Source organism: Armigeres subalbatus, chromosome 2 (genome assembly GCF_024139115.2).
Source record: "Armigeres subalbatus isolate Guangzhou_Male chromosome 2, GZ_Asu_2, whole genome shotgun sequence".
Lineage (NCBI taxonomy): Eukaryota > Metazoa > Arthropoda > Insecta > Diptera > Culicidae > Armigeres > Armigeres subalbatus.
The window spans coordinates 56,730,463-56,750,147 of record NC_085140.1 but is presented as its reverse complement, the minus strand read 5'-3'; the positions used below and the strand labels follow the sequence as shown (position 1 = coordinate 56,750,147).

General features: G+C 37.3%; 1 protein-coding gene across 2 annotated transcripts in view; it reads left to right on the top strand.

Moving 5' to 3' along the window:
• The first annotated feature begins 286 nt into the window (after positions 1-286).
• LOC134208682 (rab GTPase-activating protein 1-like) overlaps positions 287-19,685 on the top strand; it is a 39,213-nt gene continuing 19,814 nt past the window's right edge. For both annotated transcript variants that reach the window (XM_062684480.1, XM_062684479.1), the window contains exons 1-2: positions 287-439; positions 2,167-2,868. In XM_062684480.1, coding sequence (XP_062540464.1) covers positions 2,319-2,868 — 550 coding nt within the window. In that variant the 5' untranslated portion in view covers positions 287-439; positions 2,167-2,318. The remainder of the gene's footprint in view (positions 440-2,166; positions 2,869-19,685) is intronic.

The following is a 19,685-nucleotide window of genomic DNA, read 5'->3' as shown; positions in this document are numbered from 1 at the left end:
CCAAATTGCAAAAATTTATGTGTGCGACAAATATATTCAATATAAAGAATTTTTTCGGTGTATGATTACCTGTATGGTATTCCTAAAATTAGTTTTTTTCTGTGTACTTCCTTCTAACTGTGTAGTGCACTAACACCAACATAAATCACCATCAAACGGACCTTCAGAATTAATGACATTGCGAACTAAAGACAATGTTTCTATCTCGTTCTTGTTTGTGAACCTCTCTTTCTTGAAAATGCATTCCGCCATCAACAAACAAAACTGTCATTACGCTACACATACAACCAAACCAAAACTTCATGCGAAGGAAAAACGTCGATGATGAGGATGATTGATCGTGCTCGCGAAAAGAAAAGTATCCCGTTTATTGTTCGAGTTGTTTGCCCAAAATAGTGCGATTGAAAACAGTGCAAGCTTGGCAAATTTATCGCTAGAGGTACGTTTGGGATGTAGTGTTGGCGTAAAATGTGAAGTTTTATCAATTCGGTCGATATTTGGTATTGTATTTTGAAAATGAAAATTCTTTTCACCGTGGCGAAAAAAAAGAGCACAAAAGATATTGGAACGGACTGGCAATGATTCTTCTCAATAGATTGATTGCTCGAGTGGGCGGGGGGTGGCAGAACGGGCAGAACCCGAACGGGATCGATACTGTTTGTTGTTTTTCTGTTCCGTCGGTTTCTGGGTGGGATGCAGCAGTATGTGATTCTTATGAACAGGGGCAGATTATACAATTCGTCAGTAGCTGAGCTGGGTTTATTTTCCGTAATTTCACCCTGAGAATTTCACCAGCGGCTCACTGGACTGAACGCAATTTGAATCGGCGATTTTTGCGTAGTTTGGTAGTCGAATGTTTTCTGACAGGGGGCAGTATATCGATTATTATAATCTATAATAGGTAGCAAATAATATTCTTAATTTACGTAATGCAAACAGTACGTTGCGTATCTGTATATTATAATGTAGATTCCTTCAAATGATTATAACTTGATGAAGTGACAACAGATATTGATTAAAATCTTTAATGGATTTTACTTTAATTTTTGAAATGGTGAATATTGTTCTGGGACATTTTATTTATTGTTTTGTATGTAGTATAGTTAAGGAAGCATTATTAGGGCTGAAAATGTTTTTCTTAGTAGGTACAACATCAAATTATTATAATACTTTTTATCGAGTCAAGGAAAAGGAAAGTATGAACACGGAAAACCAGAAAACATGATTAAATAAAAGGTTTGATCCAAGGATGTTATCGATCATTTAGTAAAATGCGTTCAATACCTCATTCCAGAGGCTAAATTTCAAAATGTGTTGTTTGGTGGACTCCTAGTGCGAAGGTTTTGCTACAACTATGCCTAACAGGTCGATGTTTGAATTCAACTTATAACGGAGCTATAGCGCTAGTAGCAGTAACTTATACTAAATGATAACAAAATTTCAATCATTTAGTATAAGATACTGCTGCTGGAGCTATAGCTCCGTTATAAGTGAAAAACATACAACGAACTGTTAGGTAGAGGTGTAGATAAAACTTTGCACTCGAAGTCCACCATACACCACATATTGAAATTTAGCCTCTGGAATGAGTTATTGACAAGCTACTAAATGATCGATAACATCCTTGGTTTGATCTAATAGCCTATATAGGTATTCAGATAAACAAGCTTTACTGCTGCTAACCGCAAGTCGTGAACATGTGTCTGGGATTCCTTTGTACATTTACACCTTATAAAGCATATATCACGACAGTCAGGAGTTTGTAGGAGTGAAGTTTTCTGCCGTGCCAAGCATTGTTGTCCCATGTCGTTTTTTTTACGATGCCATTCTCAGTTATTTATCTATCAGACATCATGGCTAGGCTTGCCAGTAATCTTTTCTAGTTCTTATATCCATTGATGGTCACCAGGACAGCAAGAAGGCCAACAACTAAAAACAAAATTTGTACAAGTACAAAAAAGGTGCTTCTCAACAGCCATAAATTTTGGCCTATGTTAGAGGAAGTTCTGAACGCACTTGTGGATGTCGTGTACACCATAAGCTTACAATACCCCGGTCAGCACATCTGGGCTCGAGGCTCTAAAACTTTAGAAAATATTGTGTTTAACATTTATTTTAAAATTTTCAATAATTCAAAATTATTTCTCTTATTTTTTCCAATTTCAGATTTTATCAACAAAAATGTGAAACCTTCGTGGTTTATTCTTTAAGAACGTATTTTGAACAATATATAAAACTGAAAAAAATCTCATCTCAATGATCTTGCAGTTGGTTACTCAATTAGAGATATCAACTAGTCTAAACTTATAAAACATAAGATGGAAAATGTCTCTATTACTGGTTTTAACAATGAATCCTCAACAACGACAGTCGTATTTACAAGTTCTGAGCTAAATGCGAACCCAGCAAAAGCGGACGATAATCTCAGCATCAAATCATCTGACTCGGTCACAACTAGTGGCGAGTACGAAATCGTCCCTGAAGCGCCTTCTCCCTTGGATACCGTGGACGGCGCATGTCCAACGCTTCCTTCACCGATAATGAACATTGTCAGAACGAGCAGCCGCTCAAAGGCCACGTCCAAAACGGCCAAGCAGGAAGGGGAAGCGATTTGCGATGCTCCAAACCAGACCGCAACTGGCGCCGAATCTCTGTTGAATCTAAGTGAATGTCTGGACGATGACGAGGAAGTGATGGTTGGGTTGGTGGCCCCGAAAAAACTGGATGCCATTTCACCGATACTGAACATAGAAGGCAACGGTAATGTAATGGATCTGGAGAAAAATATGGATGAGGTCATACACGAACTGGACGAGGAGCGGACGCTCAGTGCTAGTGATGGCGAACCGCAAGGCAGTGCGAACAAAAGTAAGGTTTGCTTCATTGGAGTGGTGGGATTGGATTGTGTTGTCTGCTTGATGCAATGCAAATATTGATGCTTGTTATTTGTTGTGTGGTACAGTTTTATCTATTTTGCCAGGCCTAATCTGCACAGCTGGTTTGATGAAGTGCATTTAAATGATGATCGTTTTTTGCCTTCTACGCATGTCTTGTTTTATATTCTGTCCAAAACTCAAGTAAAAGTATTCCACTTGAAGGCTAAATTGAAAACTTATCGAAACTGAGGAATACGACGTAATTGCGAGCTTCATTCTAATAATTTCTTCTATTAAGTTTCCAAAAATATATTTGTCGGTATTTTGGATGAAAATAACTTTATTTTTGAACAACATTTGGACAGTTTTGCCGAGCTCTAAACAGATAATCTGCAATTCTAATTTTGATTTTCTTCGGATGTGATTACATAAAAAAGCAACCTAATGGTTGTTTGGCATAATGGTCATTTGGCCTAATGTGATCAAAACGTTTATTAATTAATATTATTTCCTACCTGCCTGGTTACAGCATTGATACAACTAAGCCTAGCGTATACAGTAATATCCCCATTTTAATTTATTTCACAAATGACGCATTTCGCGGCAACTCATAAATGGAGTTGGCAGTACCCACTCAGATTTCAATTGAACTTTCTGGATATGTAAACTTTGTCATCAAAAGCCACTTTGCCTACTTTTTCTCACCGATTTTTTTTTCTAAATGGTATGATCGAAAAACGACGCATCCTACAAGAAAGTGTTGTGTCGGTGACTATTGCAAAATCAGTCAAACTTTCGAATAAAAATATTGGAAAAACCCTAATTGAGCCCGACAATGAAAAGAAATATTTAGAATTAATCGATTTGCAAAAAAAACACCTTCTTTGATATGGGCGGAATTTTGTCTCAAGATCACTACTGCAAAGGGTCGTGATCGTCATAAGACAGAGCGAAGGGCCTTTTTCTATCTCGGGCGAGCAAATAAAAGTATCGTGGGTTCTTTGTTCAATTTCGCATTAAAAGCAGTCATGAAAAGATGTTGTGCTTTGTTTTCAAATTAAAATTTCTAAAATAACGCCTGCATCTAAGGCATGAGAAGCAATGGTTAGAGCAGACTACAAGAAATCAGTAGTAAACACTGCATTGCTCATAGTTGTTTGTAGTACATATGTTCAAAATGTGTAGTGTAGCAAAGTCTCTTATTTTTTCAAACATGTACAACCTACAAGTGACGTTTACTACTCAAAGTGTTGTAAACTAGAACTTGCTTTTTTTTATTCGACCCATTTACTTACCAAAGCACACTCGCCGATCAATCCAGGTCTGATCATCTCAGACAAGGAGAAGTTTGGAGAAACTTCTGTCCATACTTACTGACTTACTTTAACTTATGGGTCATCCTGAGCCATGTCTAGCTTAACATGTCGCCAAGATGTATTTCACTCGACTTTTTTTTATTTCTATATGGAGGCCACATCGCCATTAATCTCTCTCCGCCTCTGCTGTCCAGCTGAGTTCCAGTTTCCATGCTTGTTCACAAATTTCGATTCCTCTCTAATGTAAGCTGTAGCCGACCCAGCCCTACTTTCGGTCCTGATTTTGAATTGCTATCGGCCTCGACTGACGGAACTGAGCTGGGACACGTGACTCGCCGATTTTTAGATAACGCCAAAATCGTTCCGAAAAAAATCCGCTTGTTCATAATCTTTGAAGAACTCTCTCAAAAGATGAAAATGATCCATAGCTTTGAAAAAATGTATCAATCAAATCATACAATTGAAAATGTGTTGAACATTTATGGATCGTTTATCCAATCTATGGGCAAAAAAACGTTTTGCCATCTTCAAAGGAATTTCTGGAGAATTCCCAAAGCAATACCTAGAGAAATCTAAGAATTTATTCGGGAAATCAATTAGGGGTTGTATTGTAATTTTTTTTTTGAGATTTTCCTGGAAAAATCTTCAGGAATGTATTGAAAAACACTAATTTACTAAGCAGAAGAGCCAACTTCAGAAAATTATGGGGGGTGGGGTTTTGGCAAAACTTTTCTTCAAAATAATGCAAAAATAAAAACATGAATAATTCAAAGGGCAATAGTCTATGAATCATATTCCATCAAGTAAAAAACGAAAACAAACATTTTTTCATTTGTTTATTACAGGTAAGCTTCGATATAACGTACATATCGATTTCAAAGTTGTACGTTATATCGAAGCATGAGTAACCATCCTTATTTTACACTACTTAAGGACATAGTTGGAAGAGTACCACGATGGCAGTCAATATGGCACCGAACCTCCCACGGGTCAACCCCACACCTCCCGCACTCCTCTCCCACCAACATTCGAATGCATCGAACAAAAGTTTAATATTCAAATTACTAACCTGTTCACAGCATATTTATTCACTTACCGTGATAATGAACATGTTTATCCAAAGTGTCTTATGCATTTCAGCTCGAATAATATCATAAATCAGCACTTTCGTGCCGATTTATTAGCCGTTCGCGATTTCGTGGGTTCATCACTGCACTTCACTTCTTCTTAAAGGGCACTGAAAAAATCAAGTTTTTATCCACTTCTCCTCACATGAGCAGCTCGAAATGTTGATGGAATGCAAATTAAACATCACTTTTCGAAATCAATCACTTGTTTAATCCGAAAACTTAATATAAACTGCTATTTTTGCCCGAAAAAAATGATTAAAAACTGATCGCGAAGCGAATGTAAACAACGGCACCGGCAGCAGCAAACTAATAACTAGGGTGGTTCAAAAAATAATTTTGCTCCGCCACGCTCAGTCGATTATGATTTATAATTTGGGTGTCATCCGATGGTTTGGGTTGGTTTGAATAGAGGCTTACCGTGCTCAGGTCGTTTCAGGTTTGTATGACAGTTGATATGGCGAGGTTGAATTTTACATTATTCTGATTGTGGCGCTCCGTCATTGGGCGCTGGCGAGGGGGGAGACCATATGAATGGATGAAATATTCAAGAACTTTAACTCTGTAGACAATGCATATTGAATGGTCGTTCCAATAGTTAGAAGTCGATTTCAATCGAGGTTGCGTGTCTTTAGCATGATAATTAGGCTTCGCAGAAGTCATCAGTGTGGCATCAGAAACGTGTGCTTCAACTAAATAGACAAAATTTGTCTGTGATATCTATTGCACCAGGGGCAGATACTTCATACAAAAAGTGTGACATGGGGGCGAGCGGGGTATTAAATGCTATTTTTTGCGTTACGTAATCAATAGATCTCTCCTGCGGTGCGATTTTCGTTCAGTGAAGTCTTTAGAATGTTGCTTTCAGCTATGTGGGTTCTCTTTTCGCCAGCGTTTGGAGGGGAGGCGCTGTAGCCAGTGTAACGAAAGGTTTTGTTTCCCATACTAGTTTTCATACAAACTTGAATCGGCTTCTGCTCAACCTGTTTTTGTTCAATTCGGTTTTTGGAGGACAGTCGGAGCATGGGACGGAATCGATTGAGCGTGTTGGAGCTGGGTCGTTTTTTGAACCACCCTACTAATATTCTGTGTTTTTTTATAAATATATATATATGGTCTCACGAAAAACAAAGCAATGAAAAGGTATTTGGTTTGTTTTGTGATTTTTTTAGCAGTAAGCACGAATTGGTGCCGAATTTCTTTGTTTAGCGATGAGATGAATATATGTTCAGTGAGATGGAAAATGGAACAGTTCCCCTACGCTAATATTATTCTGAAAAAAATCTGATATCACGCTAATTTTGATCAATTTTATTCGAAATTTCCGATGAAATTTCTAGAGAAGTTCGTGATAATACTTTAATACTTTCTCAAGGGTATTTTTAACAGAATATTTAAAAGAATTTTTGATGGAATTTTCAACGAAAAAGTCAAAGATTTATTAAAAAGAATTTGTCAAGAAATTCTAAATGATATTTCCAAACTATTTCCCAAAGGAATGCCTAAAAAATCTAAAGAATGCTCTGAAGGATTTCCCGCTGGTATCACCGAAAAACATTCTAAAGGAATTTCCTTAGAAATGTTTAAATAAATTCTGGAAATTTTGAAGAAAATTCCAGAGGAATTTCCAAAGAAATTTCTTAAAAAGTTGCTAAAAAAACTGAGGAATATCCTAAGTAATTTCCTGCAGAAAGATCTGAAAGATTTGCTGGAGAAAGTTCTAAATGAATTTCTGGAGTACTTTTTAAAAAATCCTGATTTTTTTTATTTTTATTAAAGTCTTTTTTTTTAAATTTAGAATTCAAGTTCAACGCTGAAAGAATTTCTGAAGAAATTTCTTAAGGTATTTGTGAAAGAATCTCCAAAAGGATTTCCGGTGGAATTTCTGAAGGAACTCTTGAATTAATTTCTAAAAAAAAATAAAAAAAAATTCTAAAGAGACTTTCTAAGAAATTCCTACGCGAATTTTCAAAACCTTAATAATTTTCCGAAGGAATTCGTAAAGGAATAACAGAACAAAGCCAAAGGAATATCCAAAAGAAATTTCCGGATTTCTGGAGAAATATTTCAGAAGTTGTTTCCGGAGGAATTTTCAAAGAAATTCCTGGAGGAAATTCTTAATGAAATCTTGCAATGCTATTTTGCAATGCAATGCAATTTCCTTCCTCTTCTTCCACCCTTCCTTCTGTGGTCGACGACCCCAACAAACAATGACAAACTACAAATAAGCATCTAGGTTGAATTATTGTTTATTTGTGATATTCGTAGCTGAATAAAATGGATGCTGAATAATTCGATAGACAGATTTCATTTCAGCATTTGATCCAACTAATATTCGACTTGGCTTATTTATTTGTTTACTACCTTTATTTGAAGTCGAACTAACGTTTTCGTTTTATCACACTTCAGCACATCAAGGAAGTTCAACAATGTGCTGAACTAATGATTTTTAAAGTTCTCTGTTCGACTATGATGTGATGCTCTAAAAGGGTGGTCGAATTGAGTTTGAATAGTAAGTTAATAAGCAAGCATTGGACATCCTTCTTAACCTTTGTCCTTCTTAACCATTGGATTTCACATTTATCTGATCTGAGGACAGTGCAGTGGAAGAAAACATTATGATTTTTCTGTTTGAGAGAAAATGTAGGTTGTAGAACTGGAAAATTTGATTTTTAGGAAAATAATGATTTATTTTCAAGACATGCTTTTTATATTCGTGATTTATAAACCTGGGCCCTCCTTAGCCGTGCGGTAAGACGGCTACAAAGCAAGACCATGCTGAGGGTGGCTGGGTTCGATTCCCGATGCCGGTCTAGGCAATTTTCGGATTGGAAATTGTCTCGACTTCCCTGGGCATAAAAGTATCATCGTGGTAGCCTCATGATATACGAATGCAAAAATGGTAACTTGGCTTAGAAACCTCGCAGTTAATAACTGTGGAAGTGCTTAATGAACACTAAGCTGCGAGGCGGCTCTGTTCCAGTGTGGGGATGTAATTCCAATAAGAAGAAGAAGAAGATTTATAAAGCTGTTGTAGATTATAATGAATAAAATTGCTGAAGCATGAGAAGTATAAAGAAAAAGAAGAAAATTCATGCATTCATGCGGAACGCATTGACCGGTATGGAACCTATTTGTAGCGTCTGGGTGTAGTTATGAAGTTGTTTACATTTATTAAAAGTCGGACAAACTTCTTGAATAATGTCGGAAAATTGTTGAATCTTTAATGTGTGGAATCCCAATATTATCGCATGAATGTTGATCTTTATCTTTATTGAATGGTATCTTAATTGCACTAATTTCAGCATTTGACAATCATATCACATTTGGAGCACTTCAGTGCGCCTCTAACGATTCACAGTGGATCGGCTGCATTCTTGCATAAACTTTGTATTGGTTCTGATGATAAGTCTTAACATCATAGGAAACCAGAAATCAGCCAAGAAAAAACGTAGGATTAAAAAAAAAATAGATTGATCATAAAATGAAATAATAATATTGAACATATTAGATTCAGTTATTAAAAAGATTGTTTTTAAATTTTTTGTTTGAGAAATTGTTTAGACTAGCCAAGGTAGAAGTTTACTGTACTATTGGATAAAAAAATATTAAAATTGAAAATCTGAGATAGAAGAGAGACAGAAGAAAAAAGTAGAGATTGAGATATAAAAGAGAAAAAGAGATTGATAAAAGGAGAAAGCAGATATTGATAGATAGAGGAAGGACATAGGATTTGTAATGCAATACTCAACAATTCTTTTGTAGTTTTATACATACTGTATCTAACAATGACTAAAACACCAATAAGACAAAGTTATATAAGACCTTTATGTTGAAACATAACAGACAGACAACCGACAACAACACAATGACAATAACAGATCTAAAATATAGAAGACAAGTAGTGTTTTACATTAATTATACAACTCACAATAATAGAAATGACTCAATAAATAATCAACGCCTAACGTACATACAAACAATACTGACATATTCAAATTTACATTTTGACTAGACTTTGTCCTATGTGACTGACTTGACTAACCAAACCACATTCCTGAAAGTTTTCAAGAGGATTATGTTAGCTGATTCCCACTGTCCGGTGTTCATTTGGTCAAAGTAGACTAGTTCTTCCGGCATAATCACTTGTCAATTTTCACAAACCCACCCCGATCATAGCAATCCAAAGGGGAAAAAAATAAAATAAAATAAGTTCATAAATAGCATTGCGGACGAATTTTAGTTTATTGTTTTGACATTATTTTAAATATTTTCCCAGTGTGCGACGGTTATGACTGGACGAACAATGGTTGGAATAAAACTTGTACAGTTATTAACAAACTGTAGTTTGACAGATTGACTTATTGAATAAGAGGCCAATGGATCAATCAATAAGCAAAAACTGCCGCTATGAAACAAACAGATCGAGCCACCGTAGACATGTTCTGTCAAAACAACACGAATAGAAATATGCGTGCACAGTGTCGCCGTTGTTTCGATGCGGTGAGTGCAAAATGAGTTACCTTGATTGATCCATTATGATTCATATTCAGCAATAAGATGATTTATGCAGGGGGGTAATATGCGGTGCATCGCGCCTCCTCTGCATGTAGTATGAAGCAAATGTAAATAAACAATCCCACAATTTTTTCGTTAGTCAGCACTAGTGTAGGTTAACCAATATCCTACAAGATTCCAGTTCGAAAAATGTTACACTTGCCAAGCGGGGTGGCCCAGGGTGACCCGCCTTTCCCAAGCGGCGAGGCCCGGATAATACATCTTAGGTATAGATAGTAGAATCTATAGATGAGCGAAAGCATGGCTGAGTCGATTTTTTTGCCCGTGCACACGCGCATATGACGTCACAGCCCTTAACGTTTCCATTGAAATCGTGACGTCATGCTCGTTTGGAGACACGTTTGACAGTTCGTTTGGAGACAGAGGATTTATCTTCGCTCATCTATATATTCCACTATCTATAATCTTAGGTAGACTTGATTTGTTCGTGGATGACAGGCTTACTCCCCCCCCTGGATTTATGTTATGCATTGAGTGAGCCATGTCTAACAACTCAGCAGCAGTTCGAGACACCTCTGCTAAACTAGCAGGAAAAATCGAGCAGGAAAAAAGCTCTTTCAGTGCGCCACCTGTGCCTGAATGCATGAACTATGAGCAGGTAAAAATATTTTTCCTGCTAACTTCACATTTTGAGCTTTTTTCCTGCTAACTTCACAATATTGAGCTTTTTCCCGGCTGATTTCACAGGTCGAGCTTTTTTCCTGCTGAGTTCGAATTCGTGCATTACGTAGTGATGTTTTTATTTTAAAATGTTTTTAATTAAATAATTGAATATTTGTTTTCAAATATAATAAATGGAATAACTTCTAGAATGGTGAGTCAAGATTAAAAAATAATTGTTTTATTGATGCCGGCAATTTTCAATGGGTTTAGGTGGGTTAGGTACAATTACATATCATAATCATACAGCAATACATAACGATTTTTGGAAATCTAAAATTAAAATTAGACATGTTGAGTAATAGTAAAATAAGATAGGTAATGCTAAATTTCAGATTTGTCTAACTAAGAAAATTTTTCAATTATGCTAACTAATACTAATATGAAATCAATTTCAAAGTTTTCCTGAAACAATTTATCAAATATTGAGTGAATATTTTGGAAACGCTGATATTGCTTTTGGAATTGGTAATTGGTGCTTTATAAAAAACGATAGCCTGCTAGTATAAGACTTTTATTCAGTACAATGTTGGTACTAAAATTAGAAGCATGGTTATTTCAAAATGTCTTGAAAATAGCTAGGGTACCTACTGATGAACTTAGATATAAGATGTTCTGCTGGAAAGTAGTATGCTGAAGTCTTGAAGCAAGTCCGTATGAGTAGTTGTGATACATAATATGAAAACAATGTTGTAAAATGCTCTTTTTAGCAAAGAAGAATGAAGAATTAAAACATGATGAGTTGATGCTTATTAGGAGAAACTTTTTAAACGCGTCAACGTTTTTATCCTGTTCGTATACCTTTTGATCAATGTTGAAAAACGCTGTTCTTAGTAAAAAGATGAATGAAGAATTAAGACATAATGAGTTGATGCTTATTAAGTGGACGTTTTCAAACGCGTCAACGTTTTTATTCTGACCTTTTAAGCAATTTTGTAAAATGCTGTTTTTAATAAAGATGAATGATGAAATGAGACATGAGTTTTCGCTTTTTAGGTGGAGCTTTTAGAACGCGTCAACGTTTTTTGCGGCTCGTAGATTTGTTGAGCATTTCTGCAAAATATTGTTTTGGGTAAAGATGAATGAAGAATTAAGACTAGATGATTTGATACTTATTAGGTGCAACTTCTTAAACGCATTAAGGTTTTTATCCTGCTCGTAAAAACCTTTTGAGTAATTTTGAAAAAAAAATGTTTTTGGTAAAGATAAATGAACAATCGAAACATGACGTGTTGTTGCTTATTAGGTGGAACTTTTTAAACGCGTCAACGTGTTTATCCTGCTATTGGATAATGTTGAAAAAAGGTGTTTTTAGTAAAAACATGAATGAAGAATTGAGACATAATGAGTTGATGCATATTAGATGGAATTTTTTAAATGCGTCAACGTTTTTATCCTGCTCCTATTGAGCAACTTTGTAAAATGCTGTTTTTAGTAAAAATAAATGAAGAAAAAAGACATGACGAGTTGTTGCTTTTTAGGTGGAGCTTTTAGAACGCGTCAAGGTTTTTTCCGGCTCGTAGATCTGTTGAGCAGTTCTGCAAAATATTGTTTTGGGTAGATGAATGAAGAATTAAAACATGATGAGTTGATGCTTATTACGCGGAACTTTTTAAACACGTCAACGTTTTTATCCTGGTCGTATACTGCCGTGAATCGCATAATTGTCCCATATGAATAGGAAACCCAGCAAAGATGGGACAGATATGCGATTCACGGCAGTATACCTTTTGAGCAATGTTGAAAAACGCTTTTTTTAGAAAAAAGATGAATGAAGAATTGAGACATAATGAGTTGATGCTTATTAAGTTGAAGTTTTCAAACGCGTCAACGTTTTTATTCTGACCTTTTAAGCAATTTTGTAAAATGCTGTTTTTAATAAAGATGAATGATGAAATGAGACATGACGAGTTTTCGCTTTTTAGGTGGAGCTTTTAGAACTCGTCAACGTTTTTTGCGGCTCGTAGATTTGTTGAGCATTTCTGCAAAATATTGTTTTGGGTAAAGATGAATGAAGAATTAAGACAAGATGATTTGATACTTATTAGATGCAACTTCTTAAACGCATAAAGGTTTTTATCCTGTAAGACCTTTCGAGTAATTTTGAAAATTTTTGTTTTTGGTGAAGATAAATAAACAATCGAAACATGACGTGTAGTTGCTTATTAGGTGGAACTTTTTAAACGCGTCAACGTTTTTATCCTGCTCCTATTGAGCAATTTTGTAAAATGCTGTTTTTAGTAAAGATAAATGAAGAAATAAGACATGACGAGTTGTTGCTTTTTAGGTGGAGCTTTTAGAACGCGTCAAGGTTTTTTCCGGCTCGTAGATCTGTTGAGCAGTTCTGCAAAATATTGTTTTGGGTAGATGAATGAAGAATTAAAACATGATGAGTTGATGCTTATTACGCGGAACTTTTTAAACGCGTCAACGTTTTTATCCTGCTCGTAGACAATGTTGAAAAAATCTGTTTTTAGTAAAAACATGAATGAAGAATTGAGACATAATGAGTTGATGATTATTAAGTGGAAGTTTTCAAACGCGTCAACGTTTTTTTCTGACCTTTCAAACAATTTTGAAAAATGCTGTTTTTAATAAAGATGAATGATGAAATTAGACATGACGAGTTTTCGCTTTTTAGGTGGAGCTTTTAGAACTCGTCAACGTTTTTTGCGGCTCGTAGATTTGTTGAGCATTTCTGCAAAATATTGTTTTGGGTAAAGATGAATGAAGAATTAAGACAAGATGATTTGATACTTATTAGATGCAACTTCTTAAACGCATAAAGGTTTTTATGCTGTGAGACCTTTCGAGTAATTTTGAAATTTTTTGTTTTGGTGAAGATAAATAAACAATCGAAACATGACGTGTAGTTGCTTATTAGGTGGAACTTTTTAAACGCGTCAACGTTTTTACCCTGCTCCTATTGAGCAATTTTGTAAAATGCTGTTTTAGTAAAGATAAATGAAGAAATAAGACATGACGAGTTGTTGCTTTTAGGTGGAGCTTTTAGAACGCGTCAAGATTTTTCTGGCTCGTAGATCTGTTGAGCAGTTCTGCAAAATATCGTTTTGGGTAGATGAATGAAGAATTAAAACATGATGAGTTGATGCTTATTACGCGGAACTTTTTAAACGCGTCAACGTTTTTATCCTGCTCGTATACCTTTTGAGCAATGTTGAAAAAAGCTGTTTTTAGTAAAAACATGAATGAAGAATTGAGACATAATGAGTTGATGCTTATTAAGTGGAAGTTTTCAAATGCGTCAACGTTTTTATTCTGACCTTTCAAGCAAGTTTGAAAAATGCTGTTTTTATTAAAGATGAATGATGAAATTAGACATGACGAGTTTTCGCTTATTAGGTGGAGCGTCAACGTTTTTATTCTGCTCATAGACCTTTAGAGCAGTTTTGAGAACTTTTGTTTTTGCTAAAGATGAATGAAGAATTGAGACATGATGATGGCCGTGGATGGCCGACAGGGTATCCGTGTTCCCGTAAATTGATATTCTTATAACTTCAACAATTTTCAACCGATTTGGATAATTTTGACAGTTTTGGAAACAGAAACTCATATACTTTTTGCCAATTGTCAAGGTTTACAGCTGATGTCCATGGATATACAAGAAATCTTTGAAGTAAGGCTAAAGAGTCTACAGGCGTAACAAAAGGCCATTCAACCAATTTCAAATACAGTCGCGATTCGCTGGTTGGGCCACGACCTCGGCCCAACTAACGAATTCGTTTTTTTTTAGTTGGGTCAACTGACAGCCATTTGAACACGTGTATTTCGACTTGAACATCACAAATGATGTTCAGTGACGCTCAATCCCGTTTTCCGTGTTTACATTGAATTTTGACGTTCGGTTGCTTTTTAGTTGGGAAGTGGCCCAACCAGCGGAGGCCCAACTAAAAAGTGACCCAATTATTAAGATCCCAACCAGCGAATTCCGACTGTATGCTACAAGCTCTTTGCACTTCTTAGAATTGAAGGTGTTCGCAGTATATGCTTCGCGTAATGCAAAAAATCCCTGAAGAGGAATTCCTGGAGGAATTTCCGGAGGAATTCCTGGAGGAATTTCCGGACGAATTCCTGGAGGAATTTCCGGACGAATTCCTGGAGGAATTTCCGGAGGAATTCCTGGAGGAATTTCCGGAGGAATTTCCGGAGGAATTCCTGGAGGAATTTCCGGAGGAATTTCCGGAGGAATTCCTGGAGGAATTTCCGGAGGAATCCCTGGGGGAATTTCCGGAGGAATTCCTGTGGGAATTTCCGGAGGAATTCCTGGAAGAATTTCTGGAGGAATTCCTGGAGGAACTTCCGGAGGAATTCCTGGAGGAACTTCCGGAGGAATTCCTGGAGGAACTTCCGGAGGAATTCCTGGAGGAACTTCCGGAGGAATTCCTGGAGGAACTTCCGGAGGAATTCCTGGAGGAACTTCTGGAGGAACTTCCGGAGGAATTCCTAGAGGAACTTCAGGAGGAACTTCCGGAGGAATTCCTGGAGGAGCTTCCGGAGGAATTCCTGGAGAAATTCCTGGAGGAACTTCCGGAGGAATTCCTGGAGGAATTCCTGGAGGAACTTCCGGAGGAATTCCTGGAAGAACTTCCGGAGGAATTCCTAGAAGAACTTCCGGAGGAATTGCTGGGGGAGCTTCCGGAGGAATTCCTGGGGGAGCTTCCGGAGGAATTCCTGGAGGAACTTCCGGAGGAATTCCTGGAGGAACTTCCGGAGGAATTCCTGGAGGAACTTCCGGAGGAATTCCTGGAGGAACTTCCGGAGGAATACCTGGAGGAACTTCCGGAGGAATTCCTGGAAGAACTTCCGGAGGAATTTCTTGAGGAACTTCCGGAAGAATTCCTGGAGAAACTCCCGGAGGAATTCCTGGAGAAACTTCCGGAGGAATTCCTGGAGGAACTTCCGGAGGAATACCTGGAAGAACTTCCGGAGGAATTCCTGGAGGAACTCCCGGAGGAATTTCTGGAGGAACTTCCGTAGGAATTCCTGGCGGAACTTTCGTAGGAATTCCTGGAGGAACTCCCGGAGGAATTTCTGGAGTAACTGTCGGAGGAATTGGTGAAAGAACTTCTGAAGGAATTCCTGGAGGATCTTCAAAAGGAATTCCTGGAGTATCTTCCGAAGGAATTCCTGGAGGATCTTCCGAAGGTATTCCTAGAGGAGAAATCCTACGGCGATACACCGCATCCACCGGTCGCCAACGGTGTGACGCTACCACAGAATTCCTGGAAGAACTTTCGGAGGAATTCCTGGAGGAACTTCCAGAATAATTCCTGGAGGAACTTCCAGAGGAATTCCTGGAGGAACTTCCAGAAGAATTCCTGGAGGAACTTCCGGGGAAATTCCTGGAGGAACTTTCGGAGGAATTGATGGAAGAACTTCCGAAGGAATTCCTGGAGGATCTTCCGAAGGTATTCCTAGAGGAACTTCCGGAGAAATTCTCGGTGGAACTTCCAAAGGAATTCTTGGTGAATCTTCCGAAGAAATTCTCGGTGGAACTTCCGGAGCAATACCTATGGGAACTTCCGGAGAAATTTCTACGGCGATACACCGCATCCACCGGTCGCCAACGGTGTTACGCTACCACAGAATTCCTGGAAGAACTTTCGGAGGAATTCCTGGAGGAACTTCCGGAGGAATTCCTGGAGGAACTTCCGGAGGAATTCATGGAGAATCTTCCGGAGGAACTTCCGGAGGAATTCCTAGAGGACAGGGTTTCAATCCAAATGAGAATGAGCAAATCTCTCACTTATCATGTCTGTATATACTCTCGATAGGTGGCATACCGCGAGAGACGTTTTTCGGTAGCTGTTGCGATAATGAACTGATTCGGGGTGCTACAACTTATGATTCATATGTTTTTTTTTCAAGAAACCCCAATTTCGGGGGGCACCGGTTCTGATGATGCATTTCAACTTGTTCTACACATCTGTGCGAAAATATATGGTCCCCAACTTGAAATGAGCGAGAACAAAGCGTTTTATCTAACCCCATCGGTGGGGGCCGTCTATGCGAATAAGTTTTTTTTTTCAACTTGTATACAAGAGGTTTTTGCCTCTCTTTTATCGTTGTTCGTTATCTTTCGAGAGCGATTTCTGCTAGAGGAACTTCCGGAGGAATACCTGGGGGAACTTCCGGAGAAATTTCTACGGCGATACACCGCCAACGGTGTGACGCCACCACCACTGGCTATTTTTTTATCACGCCGCCGCCGATTAAATTTCATTCGGCGCACAGGTCTACCCCGGAACCGGTGCTGGCGCACAGGTCTACCCCGGAACTGGCCAGAAGTAAAATCAAGATCTAAAAAATGTTATCCTACATTTTTGTCATGGTGAATCATGAAGTTTGATATGTCGCATGCTGTTTTTCCCAAAAACCGGATTCAAGTCTTCCACAGGGTCTTCGGGATTGGTTCCAGGTGTCCCGGGATGTTTGGATCAACTGGATCTAAAGGATCAAAATTGATAGTAGAAATCTAAATCTAATTTCAAAACAACTTTCACCAAAAAATGCCGATGATTGATATGCCTCATGATATATTTCGAAGCAATCTGATATATGTCCCCAGTTAGAGCCCCGGAACCGGTTCCAGTGTGGCCATCGTGCTTCCAAATTCGTTCAGAAGCATCGCAAACAAATTTTCTTCACGATACGGGTATAGAAAGACGATATTGGTACGAATAACAAACAAAAAAGTCAAAAATGTCCAAAATGGCCTCCCGACAGACCCCACTGGAATTCCGTATAAATCCGGAATCGTTGCACCGATATATCCAATCGATTGACCCTCTAAAACTATGATATTTTTCGGTTCATGTCTGAAAATTTCAAACAAATCGGTCAAAAATTGAATGAATTAGAGCAAAAACATCCCCAAAATTTTGATGCACAAAAGAGGTTGGGGATGCAAAGGTTAAGAAGCAACAACTCATTGAGTTTTGGGACTGCATTCAACTTCACTAAACCCAGAGTTCTCGAGATCAACCAAAAAACTACCAGCAGGAAAAATATACTCGTTGGCGCAATCATCAAGTTTCACTTAAGAAGCAACAACTCATTGAAGTTTGGTTCTGCATTCAACTTCACAAGTTCTCGAAATCAATCAAAAAACTACCAGCACGAAAAATATACTCGTTGGCGCAATCATCATGTTTCACTTTAGAAGCAACAACTCATTGAAATTTGGTTCTGCATTCAACTTCACTGGGCTGCGAAATGGTGAGTTGACATCCGGGAAGGGGCGCCTAACATAGCTCTGGTCCTCACAAGTTCCAATACTCACGCTTCCACGGGTCCACTATAGGATTTCGGGCGGTCATTAATCGAAAATGTCATGTCTTCCGAATTATTTTAAAATATTTTCTCTCCATTGTCAATACTCTAATTAAGAGAAATTCTGAATTTGAAGTCTCTAGGTGCACTAGTTCCAAAAGATATAAGGTGGCAAAGTCAGAAATGGGTAAAAAGTTAGCAAATTTTCTGAAAAATATTTTATTTTCAACTATTTATTGAAATATTTTTTAAATGTTTTTCTTCAATGTTAATACATCATTACAAAGGTTATTGTATAAGCTTTTAAATGGTGTGCAAAAACTAATGGTTACACTGTGAAAAAAATTGAAAAATGCGGAAGCAATATTTTTTCAAAAACGACGCTATTTTCAACTTTGATAGTGAAGAACTTTTTTCCTCAGGAATCCCCAGGTTCTTTTATGATACACATCAAGGACAAAGCTTCGACTAAAATGTCCCGAAAGAATTTCTTGCCAGTATTTGCAATTAACATAGTTAAGTCACTCTGATTTTTTTTCATTTGTTTTTTACCGTGTTTTGCCTCTCTCGTACTCCAAGGTTAATGCTCATTCCAAAAACGAATGTTTGATAGAAGGCCCGGAGACCCCTAGTGGTATATATCAACTAACTCAGCGCGAAGAATTGAGGTGATGTCTGTATGTGTGTGCATGCGCGTCTGTATGTATGTGCGCAAAAGAACGCAATCGCCATTTAGACACTTATTTGTGTCCGATTTTCTCGCAACAAGTTTCATTCGACGGGAAATCTAGTCCCATCGTTTCCTATTGAAAATGGGTCAGACTGAACTATGCGCTCAAAGGGTATGGTCAAAATACATTTATTGGTAATAACTTCGACTTTATTTATAACCATTTGAGCTCATTTAATTAACTTTTCAAAGGAGTAAATGAATAAAACCCCCAATGCAATGCAGCACAACGGTAACGGAAGGATTTAACAGTTCGCTCATATATTTCCTGTCAAATTTTACTGTTTCCGTCGCCATTCCGCTGAAATGCGTTTGGGGCTTGAGTGGTTTGAGTCATTCTCTAAACCTAATTTTCTGAGCTATTCATTAGCTACTGATGGAGAACTAAATATGAGATTTCATAATATGTAAATATTTATAAATCTCCTGGAATCAATAATTCCCGACATGTTTATTGCAAAAGTAAAGACGAACAATATCTTAGTTAGAACGGAGCGTATGAAATTCCTGCTAGTGTTCATGAATGTCTGGCTAATGGTAGGGAAATATTTATTCACTCATCTACACTTTGAGGTTCACTGGCTGAACAACCAGCGGAAAGTCAATATAAACAGTTGAAGAAATTTAGAACTCATAATGCAAGAAAATGATCAAGAGAGGCAAATGTTGACATTTTCCTTCGTGCCTTACATGAATCAGATCCATTTTAAGCTCGATTTGGATAACGAGGAGACGTTGGAAAAAATTTTCACTTAGTTATTCTTATGCCATGCGTAATTTTGTAATATTTGAAGATTTTCAAAAGTTCTTTATCTTCTAATACTTTAGATGAATTTATCTCATCTTCCATCGTTGATGGAATTGAAGAAAATATCATTGAAGACTTAAACCTTGACACAGAAAAGAATGATGCTGTATATAACTTGTAGAAATCATGAAAACAAATCAAAAGTAATTCAAATAGTGTTGTTATTTAAATTAAAAGAATTTTGCTTTTCGGAAGAATGGAGCATTCTTACATTCCACAATGAATGTCCACATTTTTGAGAATATATTAATCTCATTTTTGAATAACTTGTACACGTAAAAATGTCATGGGATTGCG